Source organism: Aythya fuligula, chromosome 1 (genome assembly GCF_009819795.1).
Source record: "Aythya fuligula isolate bAytFul2 chromosome 1, bAytFul2.pri, whole genome shotgun sequence".
In the NCBI taxonomy this organism is placed as follows: domain Eukaryota; kingdom Metazoa; phylum Chordata; class Aves; order Anseriformes; family Anatidae; genus Aythya; species Aythya fuligula.
In genome coordinates, this window is record NC_045559.1 from 90,156,028 (window position 1) to 90,169,509 (window position 13,482).

Consider the following 13,482-nt stretch of genomic DNA (forward strand, 5'->3'; position numbering starts at 1 on the left):
CAGAACTGAAGCTGGTGTGAAAGAGCAGAATGGATAGCAGTACTCTGCAACACAGTCCTGACAGATAATGAGAAAATATTGTTTACATTGAGCAAAAAAGAAGAGAGAGCTGGAAAGCCTTAGTGTAAGAGAAGTAGTTTTAGTCACATCCAACTTGAAGTGAAAGCTAGAGACCCACGGTAAGGTGTCAGGAGCTAGCTAAAGGTCCAGTCTGTCCAGGAGGAATCAACTGCACAGCAGAGGTGAACTCCCAGCACAGAAATGATTCCTCAGCATGTCTTTGGGAACGCTGCCTAGAAACAGGATGCAAAACAGGGAAAACAACAACTCCAGATTTGCAAAGGAAAGGAGCTGATCAGACAAGGCTGATGAGGATGAAGTATTGTTTTTGAGCTCTGCACGCAGAGATAAGCATAGACCTCATGGCTGACAGTTTCTGAACTGTGTCAGCAGTCAAGGGAGACTGAACAGCAAGATGTATGCTGGAACTAGATGAGAGTGGCCACAGAGAGAATTTACACAGAAACAGTTTTTACTACAGAGTTTAAGAAGTGGAAAGGAGATGAGGCAAGATTTGCAGAAAGAACTAGGGTTTATAAATTTGCATATGTGGGAAGTTTTGTGTTTTGCTGTCATTGTTTTATTTAAAAGTTAGATAAGCCTACATTTTGCAATGCAAGAAGAGCCAAAGTCAATAGGAGAATAGGACAACAGTAAGTGTGAGGGTAAGAAAAAGGTGAAGGGAATATGAAAGAATCACTCAAAGGAGGGTGATGGAGGAAAATTGTATCCTTAAGCAGGCAGGGAGAGAGGAAGAAAGGGTGTTGAAAGAACGGAAGAGATCTGCTTTTTTTCAGATTTAGAAGAACTTGGAGATACAATATATAAAGAAAAAAATATTATTGTATCTCAGTCAGTGATCGAAAAGATCCTGGAAACTAATTAAGACATTTGATTAAACTGTAAGAGACACATGGTTAGCAAGGAGGATCAGGCAGAACACAAACAGGCAGAGGAGAGACAGCAGAAGAGGTCTTTCTGCCTCACAGAAACCATAGGCAGACAAAAGCACCTACTGCATGAGAAGGTCAGAAACTACAGCAGCACTGGAAGACAGCAGTTAAAAATGACTGGGATCAATGCGGTGCTGCCTCCTGGCTTTAACACAGCTCAGAATCCAGGCAGGATCAGATGCTGTTGCTACGTGCCCACTTCAGCGTGCTAAAGGAGGCGTTTTGCTGTGGTAGCCAGGAGCATTTAGTCGGTGCTCCAAACACAGACTGAAACATACAGGGCTGCTGATGGACTGGAAAGTCAATACCGAACAAATGCACTGCTGAGTCAACACAACTGCAGTGTTTGTTTCCTGGCCCAGGAGCTGTCTGAGCTGACCTTTAGCAGCTCAGTGCCTCCTGTCACTGCTTAGGGGATTCGTTGCTTTCTTGTCTGCCTTTTGGCTTTCAGACAAAGCTGTATTACAAACTTCACTGTCTGTAAATACTAGAAGAAAACAGAAGTAAAAAAAAAAAAAAAAAACAAACAAACAAACAAACAAACAAAAAAAAAACACCAGTTTGGTGTTTTGCTCAACCCTAACGCCTTAAAGATAAAGAAGTTTGTGTTGTCCTGCTGAGCATCTTGTCTGTGAAGGCAGGGCACTGGCGGAGCCTAGCTTGGGAGCTCACCGCACACCCAGGCCACCTCGTGATTGCACTCCTGGTGAGCAGGCACCAGCAGTTAAAAGACACCATGGAAGCACCAACAACTGGCTCACCGTTAATCCTATTTACTACAATAGGCTGCATATGAAAATTCAGACCCCCCATTTTCCTTCCATGACAAAGGTTGCACAGAATTAAATAAAAACTGTTCAGAGAAATAGCCAGGGAAGCCAATTCTTATAGATGAAAGTCCTTCCTTGAAGAATCCCCAGAACACACAAATTCCTCCCTCCCCTAAGAACAGGGAAAGGAGGTGTCAAAACAGTCCCCAGCTACTCCAGAACTGTTGCATTATTTCTGTAATTTATAAAGCCAAAAAACGTGCCCAGCACCTCCGTGGGTACCTCATGAAGAGATACCATAGCCCAGCTGTAGATGTTCCTATGAATGGCATGCGGATTGCTCATTGGGCTGCAGTGCCTCAATCTCACAGCAAAAAGCACGTGGCCCTTGGGAAATCCATAGATACTTCTGCTCGCTTTTCTCCCCTCTGAGATCTTTCAAAAACTATCTGGGCTTTTTTTTATTAAAGAGTAGCAGAAGCACTGCCTTCTGAGGCACACCTCCCTTACCATAGAAACCACCTGATGACCGATGAGTGTATCCAGCTATGTAAGCCTTCACCTCTACCAAATTAGTCAAGCTTCTTTGACTACTAGAGATTGAACATCTTCCTGGGGAAAAAAAAAAAAAAAAAAAACCAACAAAAAAAAAAAAAAAAACATGTGAACTGGGACCAGAGCTGCTCTGAGAGCTTGAACTGGAGTTCAGGCTGATACCAGTAAGAATGTGCATCAAAAGTAAGAGAAATAGAATTGTTCTTTACCTGAACTAACCCACACTGCAGAGGATATTGCAATACCTGTAGGTGCAATTATCAGGGATTCGAGGAAAGGATAAGGAATAAAACCACAAAGGAAGGCTAACAAAGTGTCATTTAATTGCACCACTCAACACAGAAAGCCTTCACCACAACAAAGTTACCATGAAAGCAATCATTTTGCTGAACTGCTGTTTATTAAAAGCAAACTCTATTGATTTTTTTTTTTTGCCTAATTTTCAGATATGCTGAACTCATTTTGAGAGGGAAAATTCATGGCATGCAGCACTTCTGAAAACTGATCTTGTTACTATCTACCAAAAAGCAATAATACTTAGAATAAGATTTAAGTCTTAGAATAAGACTGCCAGAAACTGCCAGCATACAGAATACAAAAAAAAATTGCAGATCAATGCTGGGGCAATAATAGCCAATATACAACACGAAAAAAAAAAAAAAAAAAAAAAAAAAAAAGCAGAAATACTTTGATCAATTGCAGGCTTTAAACTAAACTGTTGAAATTAACTACAGATGATTCACAAGACACAAGAGAGCAAAGGAAGATTAGAAAGCAGTAGGCATTTAATGAAGCACCTAATGGCCAGATGAAGAATTTACAGGCTGAAGTGCCACCAACCACGTACGCTGCCTTCCTTCAGTGCAATGCAGAAGTGATTCTTCTTTCAAGCAACCGAACTGGTGGGCTATTCACACACATCACCCTACAGGGTACTGTGCGTGCTGTGAAATGGCAGCCCTTAGGGGAGAAGTGCTTGGTGCTTTGTAGAATCAAGCCTAAGGAATGGAAAAGTATATTTGGCAACAGCTGACTAAGCAAATGAATGAACATGCTGTAATGAAAGGATAAAAATTCCCACAAATATGGCAATGGCTTAGCCATGCAATGTGGTCAACTCAGCTGGTGAAAGAGGCAAGAAGAGGATAGGACACAGGGCTTTAGAAAGTGCACCCGGTCCCACAGGCTGAGCTGGACCCCAGCTCTTAGCAACGCATTAAACTGGAGCAAGCAACTAGCAGGAGGAAGGATATTCTGAAAAGCAAGTCATAAGTGCTTTGGACTTAATATTCTGTTTGGACTGAATATTCTCAGAGCTGCTTTGAAGAGGTTTCCACACACTGCCAAGCATGTTATGCATAACTGCCTATGAGAAAGAGTGACTCAGTACTACAGAGAGAAATTAAATGCACGCTCTGACCTATATATTAAAAAATACACCGTGAGACCTTTTGAAGTTGGCTGACCTTGGATGGGACACAGCACCCTCACCTTCAATCTGGCTCAAATTTACATTGAGTGAGGGTGGTTGTTCTGTTTGTTTTTATTTGTTTTCAAAAAAGTCACCTGGTAGATTTGTGACATTTTGTGTGAAACACACTAGTGATAACATCAAATTCCCATTCGTGCAGACTAGCGTCCCATCAGATCAGCCCATATAACAGTCACCTTTTACTGACTGTGCTGAAAGCAAATAAAAGGATGAGCAGTCTTTTTCCAGAATATTGCAAAGCAGAGGGGAATGTGTTAATCTACAGGAGAAAGGAAACCTAAATTACATGGAAATATCTGAATAAATCATCAAATGCAGACCACTTTTACCTGCTTTCCACCATAACATTGCAGGGCAATATCCAAATAGGAAAAACAGGAGCAGAAAATTAGATGCCTCATTCTACATCCAAGAATCATCCTAATTTCTTTTAGTAAATTCTCACTATAGATCACCTCTTTACCAAAATCTTACAGAAAGCAATGATACGCTTACTGGGCACATAAAAAGTTCACATGAATTTTACGTGTCTACATCTTTTTGCAGTCTTCTAAGGACAACAGTACCATGGGACATCACAGAAGCAAAGTTTGGCTAGCATCAACCTGTGAAGACTAGCAAGCAGGCTCAGGAAAAAAAAATCTCTTCCCATTAGCCACAGCAGTTTACATACTCACATCCTCAGTGCTCATTCCTAGCACAACAGTCCACAAGAAAGCAGAAAGGAAAACGTCAGCACATCCATACTAGCAGAACGTTACTGATTCTACAGGATCATACATTTAAGAGATCTCAGAACTTTCATAAAACTACTCATTCATTAGCTTCCAAATATAGGAGAAATTGTAATTTTAAAGAAGATCCATAAACCACCATACACATTAAGACAGCCTTTTATCCAAAGAAATTAAGATATCTACTTTATCTTAGATGTGTACAAAATTAAGTGTTTAAATTTGTAGTAAGGACTTAACTTTAAAATTTAATTAATTTTAATTCATACAAACTCCTGAACAGACATCTTCATATTGAGATAGGACTCTTTAATTTAGCTTAATGCTCCTTTTATTTTCTTTAACGTAAAATAAGCTTGCTTCAACTGAAAAAACAGAATACACCAAGATACCCAGCAATTTATTAAATTATTTTACACTTGTGCTCTGCTTTTAATTTCTGCAGCTCCTCATGGTGACAGTGCTATTCACTGCCTCCATAGGACATCAAAGTTTTTTGTATGTTTAGCCACAGTCAGGCTGCAGTGCACAGACATCACAAACCTAAAGCAACATAAAACATCACACAGGTAATCTCTCCATACATCTTAACAGCATCAGAAATTTAGCTCTGAACCTCTGGCTTTGAAGCACCACTTGAACTGAAGGCATCCTCATGTGCAGTTCACAGCAGGGAGCCAGCTACATGCTGCAGAGGGCAATGTGCCACAGCCTGCCTGAGGCCGTGCTGCCTTTTCAGACAAGGATCTGGACATCCTCTGCTTGTAAGAAACACCTATTGAAAGCAACGTTCTCTGCATCACTGTTACTTTTCCATCCATCAGATCAGCTACAACTTTGTGTTTGGAACTGATCTCTGAACTACAGACCCAAAAGATGGGAATATTTATGCCTGTGTATTTCCAGTGCTCCACACATTGCTGCCTGCCATAAGCCAAGCAGCTTTGTGCAATGGGACAGCGTGCCCTTGCTCCTGAGAAAATGCCAACGTGGTGCTGCACCTACCTTCACAATCAGACTTCGGTGCTCCTCAGATTGACTGAAGTTCCTGCCCATTTCAAAGATGCTCATCGTTCCTTCCTCACAGAGGCTCATCCAGGTGTGATACTCCTCACGCTCTGGCAGTCTATCCCAGAACGTCTTGAAGACCTCCCAGACTGTTTCCTGACACACTGAAGGCACAAGAAAGGTCTGGTGTTAGTAAAACAGGAGTGCTTCTGGGGCACAGGTGGTCAGGATAATACGGTCCAAATGCTGTCTGCTTTTCAGTACATTAATATATACAATACAGTGACTATATCAACAACTTGTAAATGTGTTAGACATTAAATGCACCAATGATGATCTGGCAGATCTTCCACACTCGTACTACTTCCCTCCTTGATTTTTTACTGAAGTACTTATTTTATTAAAGACAAAGAGAAGCGAAGCGAGCAAGAGAGAGCAACTTGCCTCCTGACAGCCATCAAGAACAGCAGTAGTTTGACTGAGTGAAACTGCCTTTGATCAATCAGGCAAAATTTTAGAAAATTCAGAAATCCAAAATAGTAAGGCAAACGTCCTCATGGAAAGGAGAGCTGAATCTTAACTTGTAAGAGCAGTAGTTGCACTCAACAAAACTTTAGAAGCTCAGTCAGTAACAATTCCTTTAGACTCAACTTCACATAGAATTTAAAATGGATTTCAGAAAGTATAATTGCAGTAATCATTGAAAACTGAGGCATTATGATGACAAAACTATATAATATGCTAAACTATAAGTCAATCTCTAACCCTATTGCATATATGCACTGAGAAAGAACTGGGTATCCGTGGCCGACCAGACAGCCTGTGAATTAAGGGTTAAATTATCTTGTATGCCAGCTGCTTTAATCTCCCTCTTGAACGTGCTCTTCGTCGATCAGAGCACTTGGTCACATACCACTTGCTTAAGCAAAAGCCTCTCCCTGACCCAGGATAATTGGGAGAGATGAAGATTTATAGGATTTTCCTTGTGTCCTGGAAGAGAACAACGTTGAAAGGCGAAAAACTCTACAAATCGCTTGCAGCAGACGCCAGCTTGGAGTAACAGCAGACAACCCTGCTTTTCAGCCCTAATCTGATTTCACTAGTTATATATATACAGTTTGGCAGAGGAGCACTTTGCATTAGGAGAAAGTCTTGACATCATAGGCAAGACCCTAGAGGAGAGTGACCGCGAATCTATATTCGGAAAGTCATTTTCGTCAATCAGCTTAAAAATGTGCTCCAGGCTGCCAGAAGCAGTACCTTACTACCATTTCTTTTTGGTACTCTGTATGCTGAATTCCAAACTGGATTAAATGTACTTGTGTAAAATTTAACACACAGATCGCATGGAAACATCCCTTCCTTCAGCCACGAGAAGGACATTTTTCTTACATCCAATGCTTTTATAAGTAACAACTTTAAGGAACTGTTTCATGTGTGCTTACACCCCTTAAAGCTTAGCTGATTCTGGTGCTGGATGGCACCAGGCAGAAAAAACTCTTTTCTCCACTCCAAATTTCAGTTTATCAGAGAAGTTAAGACCATTTCTCCCCTGCAGAGTATTGGAGATACTTTCAGTTTTGCATATGCATCTTTATTAACCAGAAATAAATACCCAATGTACAAGCATGGGACCCTCTCACATCCCCCCTCAAGCTGTACCGGCTGCCTCAGCAGCTGAGGAAGCAAAGGCCACGTTTCCGTACAAGTTTCCACAGACCTCAAGCAATGAACCCATAATCCTGCTCAGGGATTTCTCGATCCTGCTGTAGTATTAATAAGCTCCCTGAAGCAGAAGGACATCTGCAGTATCCCCTCTACCATCCCACTCCTAAGAGCTGGGTGTCCAGGAAAAGACAGAAGGCTAGTTTCAAATCCAGAAGCCTATTCCAGGCGACACCACCCTCTTTAATTTCTTTGTGGGGAACTTGTGTCCTGCATTCTGACTAACGGGCCTTTTACTCCAGGTGTAATGATGTACAGCAACAACCCTGAAATGAGATTATTCCCTGTGGCTGGGATAAGTCTTCAGCGCACTATCAGCGAGAGATGAAGCCATGGCAATGCCTTGTGAATACACCGCAGTGGCACTAACCCTACAGTTTTCAAACTGCAATAGGCAAAGGATTGCTCTTCCAGTCACAAATAATAACTGGCAGTAAATAATTGGCAATAAAAGTTTTCCTTAATGCTCTTAAGTAAATTTAATTTCTCTTTTTCTTTTTCTTTTTTTTTTAGTGGGTGTGGTGAGACAGTACCTTGCCTGAATATAAGCTACTGCTGTATGAGCAGTTGCCCCAATCAGCTCCCAGTAGATTAAGGATTTGTTGTGTGTCCATTTGCCTGGAATTAGATGCTCTGCTCAATTCCAATCCCAAAGACTTCTGTGACATCTGTGGGGTCCGAGCCCACTAATCAGACATAAGCTGTCAGAATAGGGTCATATTTTCAGGGGATGGATAGGGGATGGCAGATAAGGGGTCCTCTCTGGCCTTTGCCCTGCCTTGGTGTCTCCACTGCAGCAAACGGTAACACACCAGACCACAAGGTGCCACCTGAGCTGCTTGTCACACAGTCACACTGCAGCCTTGCTGACATTGAGTTCATTTTGTCATTGTCCCCTTTATTCCATATGGCCAGGCTGTACAGCAGGGGACTGCTTTGCAGGACAAGTTTGGGTTGCATGCAGCAAAACCCAAGAACCATCCCCTAGTGTGCTTACCTATATGGTGTTCAAGAGCAAACCCATAGCCTGGCTGAGGAAAGGACCAACTTTGTTTCAGTCTCTCTTTCTCATATACTTTTCTCATGTTTTGTAGTCCGAGCACAGAAAAAGAACAGCGGGGCCCAAATCATGCTCATATAAAGAAACAACCAGACACAGCTCCATCTCCCATCTCTCCTCAAAGAGGGAGCCAGTTCTTATCATGACATAACTGACGTGGCCACCCAGGGAACTGAAGAGACACCGGCCTCATGCTGTGTTCAGTTCCATAATAAAAGTTTATATCCTTCTTTCGACTTAAAGCCAGAGCCCACCCCTGCGGTAGGTGTTGAACTATCTGCCAGCCAGGGAGGTTTATTCAACCTTTCTTGTTGACGAATGCCTGAGAACTCCCACAAAAGAAAAACATGTTCTTCATAAGTAGATTATAAGCATGCTGAAACTATGTAGACAAAGCTTAGAGTTATAAAATTGCAAAGTTTAAGAGACTTAAATGGAAGCTTCATCAAGTAACTACATTTTACTGTATTAAAAAAAAATCACCGTTTTTCCTCTCTGACCTTCCAGCAACTTGTCATTACCTGTGCCACATATACCATCTATACATTCTCATAATAAATGAAGCAATTTTTAGCTAAAATTTAAAATAGCAACTCTGTCAAGCCAAAACAGAAAATAAAATAAAATGGGCATCTAGGAAAAACACAGATTTACCAGTACGCTTTTAGACTCGCAACATAACTTTGAATTTAAAGTGTAAAATTTTTTAAGAAAATAGGGAATGGAAAAAAACTCCACAGCATCAGAGCTTACAGTGAATGGACAGCAAACCAACAGCTCATAATTATGACTGAAGTTGCTTGCTTAATGAGATACACTCTATTAGCATTCTGCAACTATTAAGAAAAAAAATAATTTAAAAAAAAAAAAAGCCTATTGTACAGGCCTAGATTTTCCCAGGAATTAGGTTTTGAAGACTAGCTGCAAAACCCTTGAAAACAAACCAGCCAGCCCTGCCAGGATAACAGGGGAACAGCTGAGCAGACCCAGCACTTCAATAGAAGACTCAGGGCAGCCTGAGGCCATGGGACAAGAGCTCGTTTTTACTGGTAGATCTCACTTAAAACTTTCTCTGGTCTGCTACAGGGGTAGCCACAGTCACAGACTACGTGGGACAGCAGCAGCAACATCAGGCCCTGGAGGAACCAGGATCAGGCCTCTAATCCAGGCAAACGATACCGATTAAATCATCATCAAATCGAGATCAATCTTTTAAGGCAGCGGGCTTAGAGCCTTGAAGTTCCACGTGGGTGGGAAGGTAAGCTCCTCTACAAAATGACTTCCTGCAGCCCATGGCCACGGTAATAAATAACTTGCATTTTAGTGCTAACCTGATTGCTCGGCTACTTTACAATTGTCCTCTGAAGAATCCTAAAAATTAGGTTTAGAAGATAAATTCTCCCTGCTATAGAGATGTGATCATCCTGGTCTACAGGAAAGAAAGCAGGTACACAGGTGATGCGTGACTGATCGACACGACAAACTGCAATTCAATCCAAGACCAGAAAACAGATGGCTTGTTCTGCAATTCTTCCCCAGAATACATTTTGCATACAATTCCTCAGAAATTAGAAGTCACTTAACTCATCACTGAAATGCAATCATCTTCAAGATGAGAGAGAGAGCCAAGGCAGGAAAAATGGAAAGAATGACATGTTTGGCCCATGCCCTTGTGCAAATTTCCACAAAGTGTCATAGGCACATAAAGTAGGCAAGGTCTTCATTCTTGAAGGCCATAACGGGTTTCAATGGCTACCTCAGAAAGCTGGACATGTACTAAGACCATGTGAGTCTCAGCATACCTGTTCTGAAAGCCTAAAAGCCAAGCCCTGGGAGCTTACCTGCTTTAAATGTAGTGTTTACACTCAGGTAAAAACTTACAAATGATACAGAATAATATTCTGAAAAGCTAAAGACAAATTGTGTTTCAGCCAAAAAGAAAATCCACACAGGCAGGCTCTTTTCAGTCCTACAAATATGTACAAAGGGGTGAAAAAAGAGCTTATTTGAAGTTTCCTTTCCTAAAGACATTATTGCTCTTTTCAAAGTCTCCAGGTAAGATGTGTGATGAGATGATCCTTCTGTCTGAAATTCTCTGGTACAGCTACCTCGTATGCACCTGGGCAGGATGCAGCATTGCTCTGGCTCTAGCTTCACCACCCAGGACACATTTATCTCTCTCAAAGGAGAAACAATTAGCCTATTACATCTCAGCCCGTGCTCAGGGATTTCTGAGGTTAATAGGAGGGGCAGCACATGACAGCACCGGGCACCTAGCGGGGGGTAGGGTGGCTTTCTGGCCATTTGTCTAAGTGGGGACTGCTGGAGTTTAATCCCAGTTAAATCCCATTAGCGCTTCTTAAGAGTTGAGTTGTGTACAGGGGCTAGGAGCACTGCATCAGGCAGAATCTTCTATTTTGAGGCAACGTGAGGACAATTCCTACTCCTCTCTAACGTCTCCACAACTGAGTGGCCTAAAGGCAGTGGGTTTTGAGGACTATGGTGACAGGGAGACTGAAGACACCTCCTGAGAGACCTTCCTTGCAAAGATTTCACTAGAACTTGCTAAACAAACTAATAAAGACGTACGCAGAGCAATCACCTCATCTCCTGGTGAAATGCTGCTGTGTAAGGGCTAAAACACAGCAGACCTTAAACAACACTTGCAGAAATCCAGGATTTTAAATTAAAAGAGTTGAATGCCAATTAGCTAATCCACATGAAAGGTTTTTTCCTTGAATGCTGACATATTAAACTCTAGCACAAACTATTCTCACTGGTAATATTTCAGTAATACAAAGGATTCTCTTTCATGAGAAAAGTCAAGCTTTTTAGAAGCAGAGCTGACATCTAATCATTCAAATGTAGAGGGAGGCAGAACTAGAGGTTTTACAAATAAACTTCAGAAATTTATCAGCTGAGTATGAGCTATGCACAACGTGTGCCAGGGGAGAGAGGGAAAGAAGCAGAGATGGCTCACGCAGCCAGACTCTGATTTATTGCTTGCTCCTCTGGCCAGGTAGTTGTCATGAATTTTGACTGGTTACTTTCATCATTATTCAGTACGATTTGAATAATTTGTAACGTGTAAGGTTTCAGCATCAGATTGAAACTTCTCTCTCAACTCTGTCCATGTGCGGAACATAACATTATTTCTGCTGCTTCAGTAAATACATCTGAACCAACCCAGGAAATGGGGAGAAAATCTGGATTCTGACTTTAATGTTAGGAGCTCGGTGCTACGCCCAAGATTACCAAATTGAGGGATTATAATCATGCACACAACTTAATTCCTCAGAAATTAATTTTATTCTTTCCAAGTACCAAAATGTCCTTGGCTCCCATTAGCTATGACACGCGAGAATACCATCCATCTCCTTCTTTGGTCAGCATCTTTAAATAGAATCTTTAGGTCTTCAGCTTCATCTGAAGCTCTGGCTGACAAAAACAGGTCTGGCAGAGAGAATATCAGACCTACTCACCTGAAAATACGATGTTAAACAATACACCCAATTGTTTAAGGGAATGGATGACAGCAGGAAAAAAGGCAAATGCAATTTAGGAATGGTAGCCACCGGAGTAGTTACATCTCAGACATACCCAGAACAGCAGCAGTGTAACCCTGAACCATCGTGCCAAAACCCCAATCCTTTGTTTTACTACACATGGAGGGGACAACAGCACAAGCCATGCAACCTCACAATTCTTATTTTGTTTCTGTTTTACTACTAAATCTGTTTTTCAAGTCTATTAAAATCCTCAGCCATCTACTGGCAACTTATACCAAAGGAAATGGACAGTCAGCGTGGGGTGACTGGTCAATCCCATAGCCAGGAGTGGAAGAGGCAGGCTTTTGGGCTGAGGAAGCGTGGCTATCTTTCAAATAATAATTTTTATTTAACAGAGGACTGAGCCACTGTCTCTCTGTGAGCAGTAAAACCATCATTCAAACTCAACATTACCATACCCCGCACACTCAATATCTGAAATCCACGCTGTTAGACTTGCACTAAATCTGATTCGTGAAACCTCCAGCTGCCTGTCGGACACCCTTTGTGTTCATCACAACAGTCCAGCTACCAACCACCGCTAGATTGACATGATTCTTCCAGCAGCAGCAATAGCACTGCTACAATTCAAAAGGAATTAATGATTTATTATATATTGTTGCATCTTGCTTTTTTTTTTTAAGGCTACAAAAATCCAGATGTTGTAGGCTGAAAAGAAGGAGCATGCTGCTAAGCATACTGCTATATGGCGTAAGCACTTGGCTTAAAGCCTATGACAGAAATGTTCGTCAGTCTCTAATAAAGGTTTTAGCAAGCTAGCAAAAGTAAATAAAGCTATGAGCTACAGCTAGATAATTATATTTCCACCTGTTTCCTTCTAAGGTAGACGGAACAAATGTACCCCAGATGACCAGCACATGCAAATCTTTTTTTTTTCCCCCAACAAGCTCTTATGTCAAAAAAGAAAAGAACATTCCTTCCATGAGAGCTGCCTTTTTTTGGTTGATAATAAAACTAAGGAAAGAATAGATTTTATTAAAGCCACACTTTCAGAGAAAAACATCTTCTCAGACAAAGTATGGGATATTAAAGTCATTCCTTACTTCAACAGGTACAGATTAAAAGATTCTAAATATGCAGACTGAAGTTGGAAAAATCAATAGATTCTGGGTACCATCATACTTATCCCCCTACAGAGCTGTTTTTCTAATCACCGATACTAACTGGTCCCTAAGAGACAAACTGTGACCACACTTTTGCCTAGGACTGTTTTGTTGACAGTGCAAACAAAGTCCGTCTTATTTTTTTGTTCACTGTACTGATTTAGCTAGCTAGGAAAAATGTATTTCCAAGAAAAAGCTGGTATATAATTTGAGAACACCCAAGAAACAGCTTTGTTGTCTATCTGGACTTGTGCACAGTATTTGACACTGTCCCATATGACATCCGTGTCTCTAAAATGAAGAACCATGGATTTGACAGATGGACAACTCAGTGGGTAACGACTTGGTGGGCTGGTCTCACTCCAAGACTCGCAGGCAATGGCTCCATGTCCAGGTGGAGACCAGTGACGAGCAGTGTTCCTCAGGGGTCAGTCTGGGGCAGGCGCTGTTTAA

General features: G+C 41.5%; 1 protein-coding gene across 1 annotated transcript in view; it reads right to left on the bottom strand.

Moving 5' to 3' along the window:
- IMPG2 (interphotoreceptor matrix proteoglycan 2) overlaps positions 1 to 13,482 on the bottom strand; it is a 55,068-nt gene that overhangs the window by 36,876 nt on the left and 4,710 nt on the right. The window contains exon 3 of the mRNA XM_032208020.1: positions 5,570 to 5,736. Coding sequence (XP_032063911.1) covers positions 5,570 to 5,736 — 167 coding nt within the window. The remainder of the gene's footprint in view (positions 1 to 5,569; positions 5,737 to 13,482) is intronic.